The sequence below is a fragment of the Pecten maximus genome, chromosome 6 (assembly GCF_902652985.1).
Source record: "Pecten maximus chromosome 6, xPecMax1.1, whole genome shotgun sequence".
Classification (NCBI taxonomy): domain Eukaryota; kingdom Metazoa; phylum Mollusca; class Bivalvia; order Pectinida; family Pectinidae; genus Pecten; species Pecten maximus.
Genome location: NC_047020.1, coordinates 3500249 through 3522289, shown reverse-complemented (window position 1 = coordinate 3522289; position 22041 = coordinate 3500249). Strand labels below are relative to the sequence as shown.

The 22041-nt window shown below is 38.8% G+C and overlaps 1 protein-coding gene across 1 annotated transcript in view; it reads right to left on the bottom strand.

Moving 5' to 3' along the window:
- Nucleotides 1-16611, bottom strand: part of LOC117328744 — an 84567-nt gene extending 67956 nt beyond the window's left edge. Inside the window, exons 1-4 of the mRNA XM_033886259.1 lie at nucleotides 16253-16611; nucleotides 6348-6502; nucleotides 5651-5766; nucleotides 5210-5352 (exon numbers count right to left, since the gene is read on the bottom strand). Coding sequence (XP_033742150.1) covers nucleotides 5210-5352; nucleotides 5651-5766; nucleotides 6348-6502; nucleotides 16253-16289 — 451 coding nt within the window. The 5' untranslated portion in view covers nucleotides 16290-16611. The remainder of the gene's footprint in view (nucleotides 1-5209; nucleotides 5353-5650; nucleotides 5767-6347; nucleotides 6503-16252) is intronic.
- Between the last annotated feature and the right edge of the window lie 5430 nt (nucleotides 16612-22041).

Genomic DNA, 22041 nt, shown 5'->3' with positions numbered 1-22041 from the left:
GTTAGATCATATGTTCTAGATAAAGGAAGACTTTTAATTTTGTTTTAAAAACACACATTTTCCCCATACTTACCATTGAGTTTCTCATCCCAAGGAGTCTGTTCATCTAAACTAGTAATTACCATTGGGTTTCTCACAGATCAACCCCCAGGAGTCTGTACCTGTACTTACCATTGGGTTTCTCACAGATCACTCCCCAGGAGTCTGTACCAGTACTTACCATTGGGTTTCTCACAGATCACTCCCCAGGAGTCTGTACACCTGTACCAGTACGTACCATTGTGTTTCTCACAGATCACCCCCCAGGAGTCTGTACACCTGTACCAGTACTTACCATTGGGTTTCTCACAGATCACTCCCCAGGAGTCTGTACACCTGTACCAGTACGTACCATTGTGTTTCTCACAGATCACCCCCCAGGAGTCTGTACACCTGTACCAGTACTTACCATTGTGTTTCTCACAGATCACTCCCCAGGAGTGTGTACCAGTACTTACCATTGGGGTTCTCACAGATCACTCCCCAGGAGTCTGTACCAGTACTTACCATTAGGTTTCTCACAGATCACTCCCGAGGAGTCTGTACACCTGTACCAGTACTTACCATTGGGTTTCTCACAGATCACCCCCCATGAGTCTGTACACCTGTACCAGTACTTACCATTAGGTTTCTCACAGATCACTCCCCAGGAGTCTGTACCAGTACTTACCATTAGGTTTCTCACAGATCACTCCCCAGGAGTCTGTACACCTGTACCAGTACTTACCATTGTGTTTCTCACAGATCACCCCCCAGGAGTCTGTACATCTGTACCAGTACTTACCATTGGGGTTCTCACAGATCACTCCCCAGGAGTCTGTACACCTCTACCAGTACTTACCATTGGGGTTCTCACAGATCACTCCCCAGGAGTCTGTACCAGTACTTACCATTAGGTTTCTCACAGATCACTCCCCAGGAGTCTGTACACCTGTACCAGTACTTACCATTGTGTTTCTCACAGATCACTCCCCAGGAGTCTGTACACCTGTACCAGTACTTACCATTGGGTTTCTCACAGATCACTCCCCAGGAGTCTGTACACCTGTACCTGTACTTACCATTGGGTTTCTCACAGATCACTCCCCAGGAGTCTGTACACCTGTACCAGTACTTACCATTGTGTTTCTCACAGATCACTCCCCAGGAGTCTGTACACCTGTACCAGTACTTACCATTGGGTGTCTCACAGATCACTCCCCAGGAGTCTGTACCAGTACTTACCATTGGGGTTCTCACAGATCACTCCCCAGGAGTCTGTACCAGTACTTACCATTGTGTTTCTCACAGATCACCCCCCAGGAGTCTGTACACCTGTACCAGTACTTACCATTGGGTGTCTCACAGATCACTCCCCAGGAGTCTGTACACCTGTACAAGTACTTACCATTGGGTTTCTCACAGATCACCCCCCAGGAGTCTGTACACCTGTACAAGTACTTACCATTGGGTTTCTCACAGATCACTCCCCAGGAGTCTGTACCAGTACTTACCATTGGGTGTCTCACAGATCACCCCCCAGGAGTCTGTACACCTGTACCAGTACTTACCATTAGGTTTCTCACAGATCACTCCCCAGGAGTCTGTACCAGTACTTACCATTAGGTTTCTCACAGATCACTCCCCAGGAGTCTGTACCAGTACTTACCATTGGGTTTCTCACAGATCACTCCCCAGGAGTCTGTACACCTGTACCAGTACTTACCATTGGGTGTCTCACAGATCACCCCCCAGGAGTCTGTACCAGTACTTACCATTGTGTTTCTCACAGATCACTCGCCAGGAGTCTGTACACCTGTACCAGTACTTACCATTGTGTTTCTCACAGATCACTCCCCAGGAGTCTGTACCAGTACTTACCATTGGGTTTCTCACAGATCACTCCCCAGGAGTCTGTACCAGTACTTACCATTGGGTTTCTCACAGATCACTCCCCAGGAGTCTGTACACCTGTACCTGTACTTACCATTGGGTGTCTCACAGATCACTCCCCAGGAGTCTGTACACCTGTACCTGTCCTTACCATTGTGTGTCTCACAGATCACTCCCCAGGAGTCTGTACACCTGTACCAGTACTTACCATTGGGTGTCTCACAGATCACTCCCCAGGAGTCTGTACACCTGTACCTGTACTTACCATTGGGTTTCTCACAGATCACTCCCCAGGAGTCTGTACCAGTCCTTACCATTGGGTTTCTCACAGATCACTCCCCAGGAGTCCGTACACCTGTACCAGTACGTACAATTGGGTTTCTCACAGATCACTCCCCAGGAGTCTGTACCAGTCCTTACCATTGGGTTTCTCACAGATCACTCCCCAGGAGTCTGTACACCTGTACCAGTACTTACCATTGGGTGTTTCACAGATCACTCCCCAGGAGTCTGTACCAGTACTTACCATTGTGTTTCTCACAGATCACTCCCCAGGAGTCTGTACCAGTACTTACCATTGTGTTTCTCACAGATCACTCCCCAGGAGTCTGTACACCTGTACCAGTACTTACCATTGTGTTTCTCACAGATCACTCCCCAGGAGTCTGTACCAGTACTTACCATTGGGTGTCTCACAGATCACTCCCCAGGAGTCTGTACACCTGTACCAGTACTTACCATTGGGTTTCTCACAGATCACTCCCCAGGAGTCTGTACACCTGTACCAGTACTTACCATTGGGTTTCTCACAGATCACTCCCCAGGAGTCTGTACCAGTACTTACCATTGGGTGTCTCACAGACCACTCCCCAGGAGTCTGTACACCTGTACCAGTACTTACCATTGGGTTTCTCACAGATCACTCCCCAGGAGTCTGTACACCTGTACCAGTACTTACCATTGGGTTTCTCACAGATCACTCCCCAGGAGTCTGTACCAGTACTTACCATTAGGTATCTCACAGATCACTCCCCAGGAGTCTGTACCAGTACTTACCATTGGGTGTCTCACAGATCACTCCCCAGGAGTCTGTACACCTGTACCAGTACTTACCATTGGGTGTTTCACAGATCACTCCCCAGGAGTCTGTACCAGTACTTACCATTGTGTTTCTCACAGATCACTCCCCAGGAGTCTGTACCAGTACTTACCATTGTGTTTCTCACAGATCACTCCCCAGGAGTCTGTACACCTGTACCAGTACTTACCATTGTGTTTCTCACAGATCACTCCCCAGGAGTCTGTACCAGTACTTACCATTGGGTGTCTCACAGATCACTCCCCAGGAGTCTGTACACCTGTACCAGTACTTACCATTGGGTTTCTCACAGATCACTCCCCAGGAGTCTGTACACCTGTACCAGTACTTACCATTGGGTTTCTCACAGATCACTCCCCAGGAGTCTGTACCAGTACTTACCATTGGGTGTCTCACAGACCACTCCCCAGGAGTCTGTACACCTGTACCAGTACTTACCATTGGGTTTCTCACAGATCACTCCCCAGGAGTCTGTACACCTGTACCAGTACTTACCATTGGGTTTCTCACAGATCACTCCCCAGGAGTCTGTACCAGTACTTACCATTAGGTATCTCACAGATCACTCCCCAGGAGTCTGTACCAGTACTTACCATTGGGTGTCTCACAGATCACTCCCCAGGAGTCTGTACACCTGTACCAGTACTTACCATTGGGTTTCTCACAGATCACTCCCCAGGAGTCTGTACCAGTGCTTACCATTGTGTTTCTCACAGATCACTCCCCAGGAGTCTGTACACCTGTACCAGTACTTACCATTGGGTTTCTCACAGATCACTCCCCAGGAGTCTGTACCAGTACTTACCATTGGGTTTCTTACAGATCACTCCCCAGGAGTCTGTACCAGTACTTACCATTAGGTTTCTCACAGATCACTCCCCAGGAGTCTGTACCAGTACTTACCATTGGGTTTCTCACAGATCACTCCCCAGGAGTCTGTACACCTGTAACAGTACTTACCATTGGGTTTCTCACAGATCACTCCCCAGGAGTCTGTACACCTGTACCAGTACTTACCATTAGGTTTCTCACAGATCACTCCCCAGGAGTCTGTACCAGTACTTACCATTAGGTTTCTCACAGATCACTCCCCAGGAGTCTGTACCAGTACTTACCATTGGGTTTCTCACAGATCACTCCCCAGGAGTCTGTACACCTGTAACAGTACTGACCATTGGGTTTCTCACAGATCACTCCCCAGGAGTCTGTACACCTGTAACAGTACTTACCATTGGGTTTCTCACAGATCACTCCCCAGGAGTCTGTACACCTGTACCAGTACTTACCATTGGGTTTCTCACAGATCACTCCCCAGGAGTCTGTACCAGTACTTACCATTGTGTTTCTCACAGATCACTCCCCAGGAGTCTGTACACCTGTACCAGTACTTACCATTGGGTTTCTCACAGATCACTCCCCAGGAGTCTGTACCAGTACTTACCATTAGGTTTCTCACAGATCACTCCCCAGGAGTCTGTACCAGTACTTACCATTGGGTTTCTCACAGATCACTCCCCAGGAGTCTGTACACCTGTACCAGTACTTACCATTGGGTTTCTCACAGATCACTCCCCAGGAGTCTGTACACCTGTACCAGTACTTACCATTGTGTGTCTCACAGATCACTCCCCAGGAGTCTGTACACCTGTACCTGTACTTACCATTGGGTTTCTCACAGATCACTCCCCAGGAGTCTGTACACCTGTACCTGTACTTACCATTGGGTTTCTCACAGATCACTCCCCAGGAGTCTGTACACCTGTACCAGTACTTACCATTGGGTTTCTCACAGATCACTCCCCAGGAGTCTGTACACCTGTACCTGTACTTACCATTGGGTTTCTCACAGATCACTCCCCAGGAGTCTGTACCTGTACTTACCATTGGGTTTCTCACAGATCACTCCCCAGGAGTCTGTACCAGTACTTACCATTGGGTTTCTCACAGATCACTCCCCAGGAGTCTGTACACCTGTACCAGTACTTACCATTAGGTTTCTCACAGATCACTCCCCAGGAGTCTGTACCAGTACTTACCATTGTGTTTCTCACAGATCACTCCCCAGGAGTCTGTACACCTGTACCAGTACTTACCATTAGGTTTCTCACAGATCACTCCCCAGGAGTCTGTACCAGTACTTACCATTGTGTTTCTCACAGATCACTCCCCAGGAGTCTGTACACCTGTACCAGTACTTACCATTGGGTTTCTCACAGATCACTCCCCAGGAGTCTGTACACCTGCGCTGTTGAACTTGTCCCAAATAAGGTTTGTAGGAGTACAGAGCAGCACATCCACTCCGAGCATCATTAGTTTTGCCGACCTGGTGACGGTACCAGTTACTGTGGAGAGACATTCAGCTGTCTGTATACTAATCACAAGGAGTGAAACCCGGGCTACAATATTCTATAAGTTTTTGTTGACAATGAAATTCCCATATGCTAAGTAAAAGGTTACAGTAAGATTTTGTTTATCTTGGTGACAAATTGGTGATATCATAATTAAACTAATCATGTTTAGGGAAGTATATCTGGACATTTGTTAGATTTTTTATCAAGTTCAATAGTATATATACTTATTTAAGGAAATAGTTCAGGGACAATTTCTATTGCGACATCAATATACCAGAAATCTACTTACGTGCTGTTGACGTCATAAGGAGAATCGTCGAGCCATGTCCAAGTGGAGTTTACAACTCGTAAACCGATCCAATATAAAATTCGCTGACCCTTTTGTATGTTGTTCACAACAAAATCCTGTACAGAAATAAACAAAATCCTGTACAGAAATAAACAAAATCCTGTACAGAAATAAACAAAATCCTCAAATCCTGTACAGAAATAAACAAAATCCTCAATCCACTAGCAGATTATGAGGTATATGGTCATGTACACTATACACTGTACACTGTACTTTTAAGTAGATCATAGTGGAATGGATATATGTTTTTTTCATCATTGAAATTTACAAATACATTTTAAAATCTTAAATATGAAAGGACAGTACCAGTTCTGGATCATTTTTTGTCTGGAAAGTTCCATATACATCTAGACCCTGGGCCATTTTAATATGTTTTAACCGACCATCTTTGTCTGCCATCCATAAGTTTATCATGTATTTATTGATAAATCTTAGCCTAAGTGTAAAACTTCATCTTAGCCCTTAGTGTTATTTTTTAACAAGCAAAACATGGAAACTCTTGATTCTGAACATATTTCAATTCAGATTTGAGTTTACAGCTACATGTAGTGGAAATGAATAGGCTGAATGCTACTGACTAGGTAATCCAAAGGGATAGATCAGTCAAGAAAAAGCAACTCCACGCAGAAATACTTACATGTTCATCTTGTGTGTCCGGAACAAAGATTGATGCATTTCTTGAAGTACAAACATACAAAGCATCATTTAGACGATAACGATTGTTTGAGAAAAAATAACAGGTGTCGTTGTATTCCTTCCATGGTGTTGGACAGGAAGCATAGGAAACATACACTGTAATGACAAAAATATAAGTTATAGACACAAACGACAGAAACACTACATAAAACACAGGAAACATACACTGTAATGACAAAAATATAAGTTATAGACACAAACGACAGAAACACTACATAAAACACAGGAAACATACACTGTAATGACAAAAATATCAGTTATAGACACCAACGACAGAAACACTACATAAAACACAGGAAACATACACTGTAATGACAAAAATATAAGTTATAGACACAAACGACAGAAACACTTCATAAAACACAGGAAACATATACACTGTAATGACAAAAATATAAGTTATAGACACAAACGACAGAAACACTACATAAAACACAGGAAACATACACTGTAATGACAAAAATATAAGTTATAGACACTAACGACAGAAACACTTCATAAAACATAGGAAACATACACTGTAATGACAAAAATATAAGTTATAGACACAAACGACAGAAACACTACATAAAATATAGGAAACATACACTGTAATGACAAAAATATAAGTTATAGACACAAACGACAGAAACACTACATAAAACACAGGAAACATATACTGTAATGACAAAAATATAAGTTATAGACACTAACGACAGAAACACTTCATAAAACACAGGAAACATACACTGTAATGACAAAAATATAAGTTATAGACACAAACGACAGAAACACTTCATAAAACACAGGAAACATACACTGTAATGACAAAAATATAAGTTATAGACACAAACGACAGAAACACTACATAAAATATAGGAAACATACACTGTAATGACAAAAATATAAGTTATAGACACAAACGACAGAAACACTACATAAAACATAGGAAACATACACTGTAATGACAAAAATATAAGTTATAGACACAAACGACAGAAACACTTCATAAAACACAGGAAACATACACTGTAATGACAAAAATATAAGTTATAGACACAAACGACAGAAACACTACATAAAACATAGGAAACATACACTGTAATGACAAAAATATAAGTTATAGACACAAACGACAGAAACACTTCATAAAACACAGGAAACATACACTGTAATGACAACAAGAGATCCCAGAGGGATCTTGGCGCCCACCATTGAATGATCTTTATAGGTTCCATGTCAGATTGATCTTTTCTCTACTTTTCCCTTCCTTTAAGTCTTACTAATCTGTGTAAATTCAGAAACAGCCCTCTAGTACTTTTCAAACAAGGGGAACCTATATATAAAATTTAAGATTTAGCGATAATGGCTGTCTGTTGTTTTCGGATTGGTCCCAAAATGCAACACCAGGGACCAAGGGGAACCTACATATGAAATTTGAGAAAGATCCCTTCATTACCTTCTGTAAAATAGCGATAACAAACTTCAATTGTCAAAATACAAGATGGCTGCCTGTCGGGCAGGTTGTTTTCTGACTGGTCTCAAAATCCAATATGCATAACTAGGCACAGAGGGCAACCTACAAATGAAATTTCACAAAGATCCCTTCAGCAATTTCTGATAAATAGCGATAACAAACTTCAATTGTCAAAATCAAAGATGGCTGCCTGTCGGCCATGTTGTTTTCCTATTGGTCCCAAGAATTAGATGCAATATGCAGAACTACAGACCAAGGAGAACTTGCAAAAATGTTTGAGAAAGATCCCTTCAGTACTTTCTCAGAAATAGCGATAACAAACTTCAATTGTCAAAATCCAAGATGGCTGCCTGTTGGCCATGTTGTTTTCCGATAGGTCTCAAAATGCAATATGCATAACTAGGCACAAAGGGGAACCTACATATGAAATTTGAGAAAGATCCCTTCAGTACTTTCTCAGAAATAGCGATAACAAACTTCAAATGTCAAAATTCAAGATGGCTGCCTGTCGGCCATGTTATTTTCCGATTGGTCTCAAAATGCAATATGCATAACTAGGCACCAAGGGGAATCTACATATGAAATTTGAGAAAGATCCCTTCAGTACTTTCTCAGAAATAGCGATAACAAACTTCAATTGTCAAAATCCAAGATGGCTGCCTGTCGGCCATGTTGTTTTCCGATTGGTCTCAAAATGCAATATGCATAACTAGTTACCAAGGGAAACCTACATATGAAATTTGAGAAAGATCCCTTCAGTACTTTCTCAGAAATAGCGATAACAAACTTCAATTATCAAAATCCAAGATGGCTGCCTGTCGGCCATGTTGTTTTCTGATTGGTCTCAAAATGCAATATGCATAACTAGGCACCAAGGGGAATCTACATATGAAATTTGAGAAAGATCCCTTCAGTACTTTCTCAGAAATAGCGATAACAAACTTCAATTATCAAAATCCAAGATGGCTGCCTGTCGGCCATGTTGTTTTCTGATTGGTCTCAAAATGCAATATGCATAACTAAGCACCAAGGGGAGCCTACATGTGAAATTTGAGAAAGATCCCTTCTGCACTTTCTCAGAAATAGCGATAACAAACTTCAATTGTCAAAATCCAAGATGGCTGCCTGTTGGCCATGTTGTTTTCCGATTGGTCTCAAAATGCAATATGCATAACTAAGCACCAAGGGGAGCTTACATATGAAATTTGAGAAAGATACCTTCAGTACTTTCTCAGAAATAGCGATAACAAACTTCAATTGTCAAAATCCAAGATGGCTGCCTGTCGGCCATGTTGTTTTCCGATTGGTCTCAAAATGCAATATGCATAACTAGGCACCAAGGGAAACCTACATATGAAATTTGAGAAAGATCCCTTCAGTACTTTCTCAGAAATAGCGATAACAAACTTCAATTATCAAAATCCAAGATGGCTGCCTGTCGGCCATGTTGTTTTCTGATTGGTCTCAAAATGCAATATGCATAACTAGGCACCAAGGGGAATCTACATATGAAATTTGAGAAAGATCCCTTCAGTACTTTCTCAGAAATAGCGATAATAAACTTCAATTATCAAAATCCAAGATGGCTGCCTGTCGGCCATGTTGTTTTCCGATTGGTCTCAAAATGCAATATGCATAACTAGGCACCAAGGGGAGCCTACATGTGAAATTTGAGAAAGATCCCTTCTGCACTTTCTCAGAAATAGCGATAACAAACTTCAATTGTCAAAATCCAAGATGGCTGCCTGTTGGCCATGTTGTTTTCCGATTGGTCTCAAAATGCAATATGCATAACTAGGCACCAAGGGGAGCTTACATATGAAATTTGAGAAAGATACCTTCAGTACTTTCTCAGAAATAGCGATAACAAACTTCAATTGTCAAAATCCAAGATGGCTGCCTGTCGGCCATGTTGTTTTCCGATTGGTCTCAAAATGCAATATGCATAACTAGGCACCAAGGGAAACCCACATATGAAATTTGAGAAAGATCCCTTCAGTACTTTCTGAGGATTAGCGATAACAAGAATTGTTTACGGACGGACGGAGGGACGGACGGACGGAGGGACGGACGGACGGAGGGACGGACGGACGGACGGACGGACGGACGGACGACGGACCACGGACGCAGGGCGATTTGAATAGCCCACCATCTGATGATGGTGGGCTAAAAATATAAGTTACAGACACAAACGACAGAAACACTACATAAAACACAGGAAACATACACTGTAATGACAAAAATATAAGTTATAGACACAAACGACAGAAACACTACATAAAACACAGGAAACATACACTGTAATGACAAAAAACATAAGTAACGTAAGTAAAAAGCAACCGACCTGATGGACAAAGGGGTAATTTGAAAAGCCTACCATCTGATGGTTGATTAAAACATTTGACACCTGTGACATTGGAAGTAAGTCATTTATTTCAAAAACATTTGTAGCCCTCCATTAACACAAATTTGGTGGTCCTTCATCCCAGCATGCTGCTGGCCGAATGGGGACCTCTCGGTTAAGAAGAGGTCAATGACATTCCAAGATTTCAACACATTTAACCCCTGAGACCTTCAAAGTAGGTCAATGTAATCCATTTGAACAAATGTGACCTAGTTATCATATACTGGTAGATCTTATAACAACTACCTCACCTTCCTAGTGACAGAGACAGTCACACACATGTGACCTAGTTATCATATACTGGTAGATCTTATAACAACTATGTCACCTTCCTAGTGACAGGAGACAGTCACACACATGTGACCTAGTTATCATATACTGGTAGATCTTATAACTATGTCACCTTCCTAGTGACAGGAGACAGTCACACACATGTGACCTAGTTACCATATACTGGTAGATCTTATAACAACTATGTCACCTTCCTAGTGACAGGAGACAGTCACACACATGTGACCTAGTTATCATATACTGGTAGATCTTATAACTATGTCACCTTCCTAGTGAATAGAGAAACACACATGTGACCTAGTTATCATATACTGGTAGATCTTATAACAGCTATGTCACCTTCCTAGTGACAGGAGACAGTCACACACATGTGACCTAGTTATCATATACTGGTAGATCTTATAACTATGTCACCTTCCTAGTGACTAGAGACAGTCACACACATGTGACCTAGTTATCATATACTGGTAGATCTTATAACAACTATGTCACCTTCCTAGTGACAGGAGACAGTCACACACACGTGACCTAGTTATCATATACTGGTAGATCTTATAACAACTATGTCACCTTCCTAGTGACAGAGACAGTCACATACATGTGACCTAGTTATCATATACAGATAGATCTTATAACTATGTCACCTTCCTAGTAACAGGAGACAGTCACATACATGTGACCTAGTTATCATATACTGGTAGATCTTATAACAACTACGTCACCTTCCTAGTGACTAGAGACAGTCACATACATGTGACCTAGTTATCATATATACTGGTATAACAACTACGTCACCTTCCTACTGACAGGAGACAGTCACATACATGTGACCTAGTTATCATATACTGGTACATCTTATAACAACTATGTCACCTTCCTAGTGACAGGAGACAGTCACACACACGTGACCTAGTTATCATATACTGGTAGATCTTATAACTATGTCACCTTCCTAGTGACTAGAGACAGTCACACACATGTGACCTAGTTATCATATACTGGTAGATCTTATAACAACTATGTCACCTTCCTAGTGACAGGAGACAGTCACACACACGTGACCTAGTTATCATATACTGGTAGATCTTATAACAACTATGTCACCTTCCTAGTGACAGAGACAGTCACATACATGTGACCTAGTTATCATATACAGATAGATCTTATAACTATGTCACCTTCCTAGTAACAGGAGACAGTCACATACATGTGACCTAGTTATCATATACTGGTAGATCTTATAACAACTACGTCACCTTCCTAGTGACTAGAGACAGTCACATACATGTGACCTAGTTATCATATATACTGGTATAACAACTACGTCACCTTCCTACTGACAGGAGACAGTCACATACATGTGACCTAGTTATCATATACTGGTACATCTTATAACAACTATGTCACCTTCCTAGTGACAGGAGACAGTCACACACATGTGACCTAGTTATCATATACTGGTAGATCTTATAACAACTACGTCACCTTCCTAGTGACTAGAGACAGTCACATACATGTGACCTAGTTATCATATATACTGGTATAACAACTACGTCACCTTCCTAGTGACAGGAGACAGTCACACACATGTGACCTACTTATCATATACAGATAGATCTTATAACAACTACGTCACCTTCCTAGTTACAGGAGACAGTCACACACACGTGACCTAGTTATCATATACTGTAGATCTTATAACAACTACGTCACCTTCCTAGTGACAGGAGACAGTCACACACACGTGACCTAGTTATCATATACTGTACATCTTATAACAACTATGTCACCTTCCTAGTGACAGGAGACAGTCACACACGTGACCTAGTTATCATATACTGGTAGATCTTATAACTACGTCACCTTCCTAGTAACAGAGGCAGTCACACACATGTGACCTAGTTATCATATACTGGTAGATCTTATAACAACTACGTCACCTTCCTAGTGACAGAAGACAGTCACACAAATGTGACCTAGTTATCATATACTGGTACATCTTATAACAACTATGTCACCTTCCTAGTGACAGGAGACAGTCACACACATGTGACCTAGTTATCATATACTGGTATAACAACTACGTCACCTTCCTAGTGACTAGAGAAACACACACGTGACCTAGTTATCATATACTGGTAGATCTTATAACAACTACGTCACCTTCCTAGTGACAGAAGACAGTCACACAAATGTGACCTAGTTATCATATACTGGTACATCTTATAACAACTACGTCACCTTCCTAGTGACAGAAGACAGTCACACAAATGTGACCTAGTTATCATATACTGGTACATCTTATAACAACTATGTCACCTTCCTAGTGACAGGAGACAGTCACACACATGTGACCTAGTTATCATATACTGGTATAACAACTACGTCACCTTCCTAGTGACTAGAGAAACACACACGTGACCTAGTTATCATATACTGGTAGATCTTATAACAACTACGTCACCTTCCTAGTGACAGAGACAGTCACACACATGTGACCTAGTTATCATATAACTAGTTATCATATACTGGTAGATCTTATAATTACAGACAATATACTTATCAGTATATTAAGATGGCTACAATAAGAATGGGGCCACATTACATATCAATCAGTAGATATACTAATCTGTCTACTGATTACTACCTCGGTTTATATACTTAGTAAACGCTTTTCAAGTACTTATACAAACAGTGAGGACCTGAAGATGGAAACAGTGTAAATAACAGATATATCAAAGGAAACCTTCACTGTACACAACACTTAGATTGTGGCTATATATGATAATGTAAAATGAATTTAGTTGCAGAAGTTTCATTAATTTAAAAGCTCCATCATGAAATGTAAACATGCCTTTTTCAGCAGCTGAACCAGTTTCTGGACAATTAAATTAATGCTGTATACAAGAATAGAGTCTAGAAATACTAATTGTAGTGTAATATGTCTGCCCTTTCCTTAACTAAGTACTAACTTAATGATGGCATATTTTAGGTTGAAAGTTATGCTACTAACAAGCAATTCCTATTGGCACTAAAAGGGTAAGATGTAACAGCCCTTTACAACAGCAGGATGGGGACAAAATACAAATCTTTCTCAAGTTGGGGACAAAATATCAATCTTTCTCAAGTTGGGGACAAAATACAAATCTTTCTCAAGTTGGGGACAAAATATCAATCTTTCACAGGTTGAGGACAAAATATCAATCTTTCTTAAGTTTGGGACAAAATATTGATCTTTCTCAGGTCGAGGACAAAATATCGATCTTTCTTAAGTTGGGGACAAAATACTGATCTTTCTTAAGTTAGGGACAAAATATCAATCTTTCACAGGTTGGGGACAAAACATCAATCTTTCTCAAGTTGGGGACAAAATATCCTGGGGACAAAATATCAATCTTTCTCAAGTTGGGGACAAAATATCAATCTTTTTCAAGTTGGGGACAAAATATCAATCTTTCACAGGTTGAGGACAAAATATCAATCTTTCTTAAGTTTGGGACAAAATATTGATCTTTCTCAGGTCTGCAAGGACAAAATATCGATCTTTCTTAAGTTGGGGACAAAATATCGATCATTCTCAAGTTGGGGACAAAATATTAATCTTTCTCAGGTTAGGGACAAAACATCAATCTTTCTCAAGTTGGGGACAAAATATCCTGGAGACAAAATATCAATCTTTCTCAAGTTGGGGACAAAATATACTGGGGACAAAATATCAATCTCAAGTTGGGGACAAAATATACTGGGGACAAAATATCAATCTTTTTCAATTTGGGGACGAAATATCAATCTTTCACAGGTTGAGGACAAAATATCAATCTTTCTTAAGTTTGGGACAAAATATTGATCTTTCTCAGGTTGGGGACAAAATATCAATTTTTCTCAGGTTAGGGACAAAATATACTGGGGACAAAATATCAATCTTTTTCAATTTGGGGACGAAATATCAATCTTTCATAGGTTGAGGACAAAATATCAATCTTTCTTAAGTTTGGGACAAAATATTGATCTTTCTCAGGTTGGGGACAAAATATCAATCTTTCTCAGGTTAGGGACAAAATATTAATCTTTCACACTACTAAACACCTGGCCATGAATCAACCCTCAAAAACCCATTAGTCTGTGCCATTAATCCAACCCATTAAAACATGAAAAAATAAGGGGGTGTTTTAATGGGTAAAAGACCATTAAAAGACCATTAAAATCAGAGGTCTTGTTTAATGGGCATTACTTGATATTACTCAGTCGGGGATAATGGGCATGAAAGGGATCTTGTAATGCCCATCAAAAACATTTGTAATGCCCATTAATGATGCAAAGGGTGTCATTTATGGCCATTAAAACATGAAAAAATAATGGGGCCATTAGTTTTTTCCTAGTAGTAATGGGCAATTACCTGCCATTACTGCAGCTGCCATTTTGGAATAATGGGCATTAAACTTTTTAATAGACCTGTACAAGGTAGTCAATAATGGCCATTAAATGATTCAAAATCATGATCAACAGGAATAAATTAATGGCCATTACTGTAACTACTATGTTAGAAAATGGGCATTAAATTTCTGGTTTTTAATCCCCACATGTACAAATTCTACATTGATGGCCATTAAGACACCAGAAGATGAAAATTTGTTTTTAATAATTATATCATGCACCGGTCGGGGACGAAATATCAATTTTTCTCAGGTTGGGAACAAATATCGATCATTCTCAAGTTGGGGACAAAATATTGATCTTTCTCAGGTTGGGGACAAAATATTAATCTTGCACCGGTCGGGGACGAAATATCAATTTTTCTCCACATCTTTCTCAGCTAGCTATGATGGGAACAAAACATCAATCTTTCTCATGATGGGGACAAAATATCTATCTTCACAGGTTGGGGACAAAATAATAATCTTTCATAGATTGGGGACAAAATATCAATCTTTCAGACAAAGACAATTCTAAAGTTTTTGAAAAATTGACTCAAGTCAACCTTGAAGGTAGACCAATATTTAGGTAAAACTTGACAGCCCCTCATGTACTACAAGGAGTAGGAGACCAGGTGTTCAACAAGGTTAAGCATAGTTTGTTTCATCAACAACACCCACATGTAAATCTAGGTCAAATCCAAGTCAACAAAGGTCAAATCCGAGTCAACAAAGACAGCTAGAACATATCTAAATCCATATTATACGAGGTAGTAGAACACTTGCCAAGACCATTAGGTCGACCCTATATCTTTACCATGGTCTTCGTCAATATGCCCCTCCTAACTCTGCATCAGAAGATTTTTCTGTCAGTATAGTCAATATGCATCATGATGTTCAAAACATGCCATTGAATATCAAATCAACTAGGACATGTAAACAGTATAAGGTTGGCGAAGGAGACATGTTACTATCTAGAAAGGGAAAATTAGCGACAGGAATTCAAAACTCATCATACTTACACAGGTACAGACTGCAACCTGTCCCACTTGGGTACATAATGTAGGATATGATGCAGGATTCAGAATGATAACAGAGCATATCAACATGCATGTTTTATTGAATTGATATTTTATTATTTGTGATGCTTTAAATATCAATGATATCAGTTCTACTTTGATAACGCATAATCCTATAATCCTATAATCCATAGCTATTCTAACATACGCATATAAAGCTTTAAATTGAAATATATATAAAATGTTAAAATAAAAATAACTTACCACAGGAAAAAAGTAAGAAAACAGTGAGGAGATTCATTGTCCAGGGTTTACACTCGATACATGGCTGGGTGTAAAATAAATACAGCGTCTAACAATGGATACACCTGCTGTGTGCTGTCCAAACTTGAACTTCAATCTGATTTGTTGATAGTACCAGTGCATCCCGTATCTGTAGATAAAACTGTACCCAGATAATCATCAATGGGTGTCTATTAGGTGTATCAGGGCCCCTTTGTAATTATCTGTGTCCAGGGCCCAAACGTAATCATTATCCAGGGCCCTTAGTGTCATTATCTGTTACACAACCAGGGAAAACATGTAAATCAAAAGTAGATCAGGTTATATTTTATCATATGATATCATTAGAGTGATGTGAAGTCTTGATGTTACTACATACTGGACAGTAGTGTATCTATTAAGTATCTCATGACTCTAGTTATCTATGTCGCCTTCAGATAGTGATCACAAGGGAAAACAACTGCAAAAAAAGTTCATTTTTTTTAATTTCCCCAAATCAACTGTGGAAATAAATGTATTTCACCAATGACTTATTCAACAGCAATGGTGACATGGAATCTGTAAAATACTCGAGGGCTGATAATACTTCTGGTGGTCATTAGACCCAGAATGATATTGTTTCTAGCTTACAATAATACATTCAGGACCAAATAATATTAAAAACTGATATTTTGCTTCACCATTTTTTCCATCTCTGACCTATTAATGCATTTTCAATATCTATGATCTGTTTTATGAAGTTATTGACTTATTGACAAGTTTTCTATAATTATATAGGTCACCGTACCGTCCATACATTTCTTTTCTCTGAGTAAACTTTTGTATAAGGTTATCCGACATTCCATTTTTTTCCTCTTTATTCTACACTGGTTAAATTTGTCAGGCATATTATGGTATAGTATTTGTGTCCGTCTGTCCATAAACCATCTGTCCATCCGTCTCGGTATAATGTTTTGGTGCAACTTACTTCAATGGTCCAAAGTTCAGTCTGGTCATGTATCATGTGTAAATCTCCTGATTCTGACATGGACGGTCATGTGGGGTCTAACAATGACAATATGGATTTAATTTTCGGAAATGACATCCATTTTGTTATTTTTTTTTCCATTTGATGCTTTATTTTTTGGGACAATTTCTAACAGAGACCTACAGTATATACATGTAACTATTCTATTATAGGTCTCTGTTTTTACTGCATCCAAGAATATTTTGGCCAAGTGTTTAATCACTGGTAGGGTCAAACTGGTGTATTTACTTTTTTATGTAGCTATTTTTCAGTATAAACAGGAATTTAGATTTGAATGTAGCTCTTGCCCAGTGTTGACAGAGGATAAAAGGAATGTTAAAATAAAATATCTACTTTTAATGTAGTTATTGTTCAATGTGGATGGAGGATGAGAGTTTTAAGAACATGTTGTTATTGTTCAATGTGGATGGAGGATGAGAGTTTTAAGAACATGTTGTTATTGTTCAATGTGGATGAAGGATGAGAGTTTTAAGAACATGTTGTTATTGTTCAATGTGGATGAAGGATGAGAGTTTTAAGAACATGTTGTTATTGTTCAATGTGGATGAAGGATGAGAGTTTTAAGAACATGTTATTGTTCAATGTGGATGGAGGATGGGAGTTTTAAGAACATGTTGTTATTGTTCAATGTGGATGGAGAATGGGAGTTTTAAGAACATGTTATTATTGTTCAATATGGATGAAGGAAAAGAGGGATATTGAGACAAACTGTTTACTTTTTATGTAGCTTTACTGTCCATTGTGGACGCTGAGTAAGATGAATGTTGAGAGCTGTATCTGAGGTCAGGTCTAACCTGACATGTCTGTACTGGACAGTCACAATGTAGGTGATGTAGAGACCTTAAGAGGACAGGATAAACAAAGTAAACAAACAAACATCCCCGGACAGGTGTATCGGTGCAGACAAACTCCACATTCCAAACGGATGACCTACCTGTATAATCTACACAGTAGTCCAGACACATTAATCTGTAATAGGAGTGGCAAAATGCACGGCCAGACCGGCCGTTCGAACCCGGGACCTCCGAACACTAGCCGGATGCTCTACCGATTGAGCTACCTAGTCGCCGATGATCGACCCGGTCCAGTTCTGCTACACTCTTCCCTCCTATTTTTTAAAGTCTTCGACCCAGAAGACTTCACAACTCACAACCCAGGTTCGGGTATCCCCTTGTCCAGTATTCACCTCACTTGAAACAAGGTTTGGTCACAGGCACCAAATGTAATAGGAGTGGAAAAATGCACGGCCAGACCGGGGTTCGAACCTGGGACCTCCGAACACTAGCCGGATGCTCTACCAATTGAGCTACCTAGTCGCCGATGATCGACCCGGTCCAGTTCCGCTACAAATCCACATAAACATGGTGGATTCTTTAACATCTAATTATCTAATTAACATCTAATTATCCAATTAACATCTAATTATCTAATTAACATCTTAACATACAGTTAACCATTACAATCAGAGAACACCGAGTAAACCGTCAGCACTTTTAAGTGACATTAGTTATAAAAGTACTGATAAGTTCCTCCCTGTGAATAAATATATAACATGTACCTAAATAAAGTTTGTTAATTATCTTTATACTGTCATTCTTGACATAATTAACACAACATTAATGAAACATATATAAGATATAACTTAATGATCAGACTGGACATAAAGATATCAACACCTATCCTACAACACTAAATAATAGTTCTCACAGCTAACTTGTATACATTTTTATAACTATCCCACAACACACTAAATAATAGTTCTCACAGGTAACTTGTATAAGTTTTTATAACTATCCCACAACACACTAAATAATAGTTCTCACAGGTAACTTGTATAAGTTTTTTATAACTATCCCACAACACTAGAAAATAATTCTCACAGGTAACTTGTACAAGTTTTTATAACTATCCCACAACACTAGATAACAATTCTCACAAGTAACTTGTTCAAGTTTTTATAACTATCCTACAACTCACTAAATAATAGTTCTCACAGGTAACTTGTACAAGTTTTTTATAACTATTCCACAACACACTAAATAATAGTTCTCACAGCTATCTTGTACAAGTTTTTATAACTATCCCACAACACTAAATAATAGTTCTCACAGCCAACTTGTACAAGTTTTTATAACTATCCCACAACACTAAATAATAGTTCTCACAGGTAGCTTGTACAAGTTTTTATAACTATCCCCCAACACACTAAATAATAATTCTCACAGGTAACTTGTACAAGTTTTTTATAACTATCCCACAACACACTAAATAATAGTTCTCACAGGTAACTTGTACAAGTTTTTATAACTATCCCACAACACACTAAATAATAATTCTCACAGCTAACTTGTACAAGTTTTTTATAACTATCCCACAACACACTAAATAATAGTTCTCACAGCTAACTTGTACAAGTTTTTATAACTATCCCACAACACTAAATAATAGTTCTCACAGCTTACTTGTACAAGTTTTTATAACTATCCCACAACACTAAATAATAGTTCTCACAGCTAACTTGTATAAGTTTTTATAACTATCCCACAACACTAAATAATAGTCCTCACAGCTTACTTGTACAAGTTTTTATAACTATATCCCACAACACTAAATAATAGTTCTCACAGCTAACTTGTATAAGTTTTTTATAACTATCCCACAACACTAAATAATAGTTCTCACAAGTAACTTGTACAAGTTTTTATAACTATCCCACAACACACTAAATAATAGTTCTCACAGCTAACTTGTACAAGTTTTTATAACTATCCCACAACACTAAATAATAGTTCTCACAAGTAACTTGTACAAGTTTTTTATAACTATCCCACAACACACTAAATAATAGTTCTCACAGGTAACTTGTACAAGTTTTTATAACTATCCCACAACTCTAAATAATAGTTCTCACAGCTAACTTGTATGAGTTTTTATACCTATCCCACAACACTAAATAATAGTCCTCACAGCTTACTTGTACAAGTTTTTATAACTATCCCACAACACTAAATAATAGTTCTCACAGCTAACTTGTATAAGTTTTTTATAACTATCCCACAACACTAAATAATAGTTCTCACAAGTAACTTGTACAAGTTTTTATAACTATCCCACAACACACTAAATAATAGTTCTCACAGCTAACTTGTACAAGTTTTTATAACTATCCCACAACACTAAATAATAGTTCTCACAAGTAACTTGTACAAGTTTTTTATAACTATCCCACAACACACTAAATAATAGTTCTCACAGGTAACTTGTACAAGTTTTTATAACTATCCCACAACTCTAAATAATAGTTCTCACAGCTAACTTGTATGAGTTTTTATACCTATCCCACAACACACTAAATAATACTTCTCACAGGTAACTTGTATAAGTTTTTATAACTATCCCACAACACTAAATAATAGTTCTCACAGGTAACTTGTACAAGTTTTCATAACTATCCCATAAGATATCTGAAACTAGTTCAATTTTATTTTTACTTTTACAGCTGAATTGATAATGTAACAAGTGCAATCAATGATTGCGAAAGCTCACCGGCGGCAGCAATCACACTTTGCATTCATTTTTTATGTATGTATAAGCATGTCATTTTGAAATTGTATGTCACATAATATCGCTCCTAGACCTCTAATGGATGTATAAATCAAATAAGAAGGGTGTGGACTTACAAGCTTTTCAAAACTAACCCCCAAAATCTTTAAAGTGAGTTTTTGTGTCAAAAAGAGTAAGTCCACTAAATAGCAAAATGCCAAAATGCCAATTTTTTCTGCATGATTTGCCATAGCATCACTCCTGGATCTCTAATGAATGTATAAGCCAAATTAGAAGGGTGATAGGTGTATACTTTTGGACTTACCCCTAATACTTTAAAGTGAGTTTTGGTGCAAAAAAAGTTAAGTCCACAAAATGGTAAAACGCGAAAAAATCACATTTTTTTTCTGCATGATTTTGCCATAACATCATTCCTAGACCTCTAATGAATGTATAAACTAAATTAGAAGGGCATGAGGTGTATACTTTTGGACTTACAATCTTTCCAAAAACTTACTCCAAAAACTTTAAAGTGGGTTTTGGTGCCAAAAAAGTTAAGTCCACAAAATGGTAAAATGCGAAAAAATCACATTTTTTTTCTGCATGATTTTGCCATAACATCATTCCTAGACCTCCAATGAATGTATTAACTAAATAAGAAGGGCATGAGATGTATACTTTTGGACTTACAAGCTTTCCAAAAACTTACTCCAAAAACTTTAAAGTTTTGGGATGGGACGCCGACGCCGACGCCGGGGTGACAGCATTAGCTCTCGGTTACTCGTAACCGGTGAGCTAAAAACCTTTTCATCCAATGATCTTTCTATTTTTTTTAGTTTGCTCCTACATGTTTCTGATTAATTAACTAAGTGGGTTTAATTGAGTTAAAGAAATAATTCTTCAAGAACAAGAGGCCCATGGATCTTGATGGTCACCTGATTTTCGAAATATTTCAGTTAATTTAATTGACCCTTTTTGGCCCCACTCATCAGTCCATGGGGTCAGTCAGGGACAATTATTAATATGTGCATACCATTAAGCTGTCATCCCATGCTGATAATGTTAACAAAGTTAGAATGAATTCCAATAGAAATCCAACAAATAATACTCAAAATGTGATTTCTCTATTTAAACTATAGTAAAGTTTACCCCCTCCCGAGGGGCAAACGTGAGACCTCAGGGTCATGAAATTAACAATTTT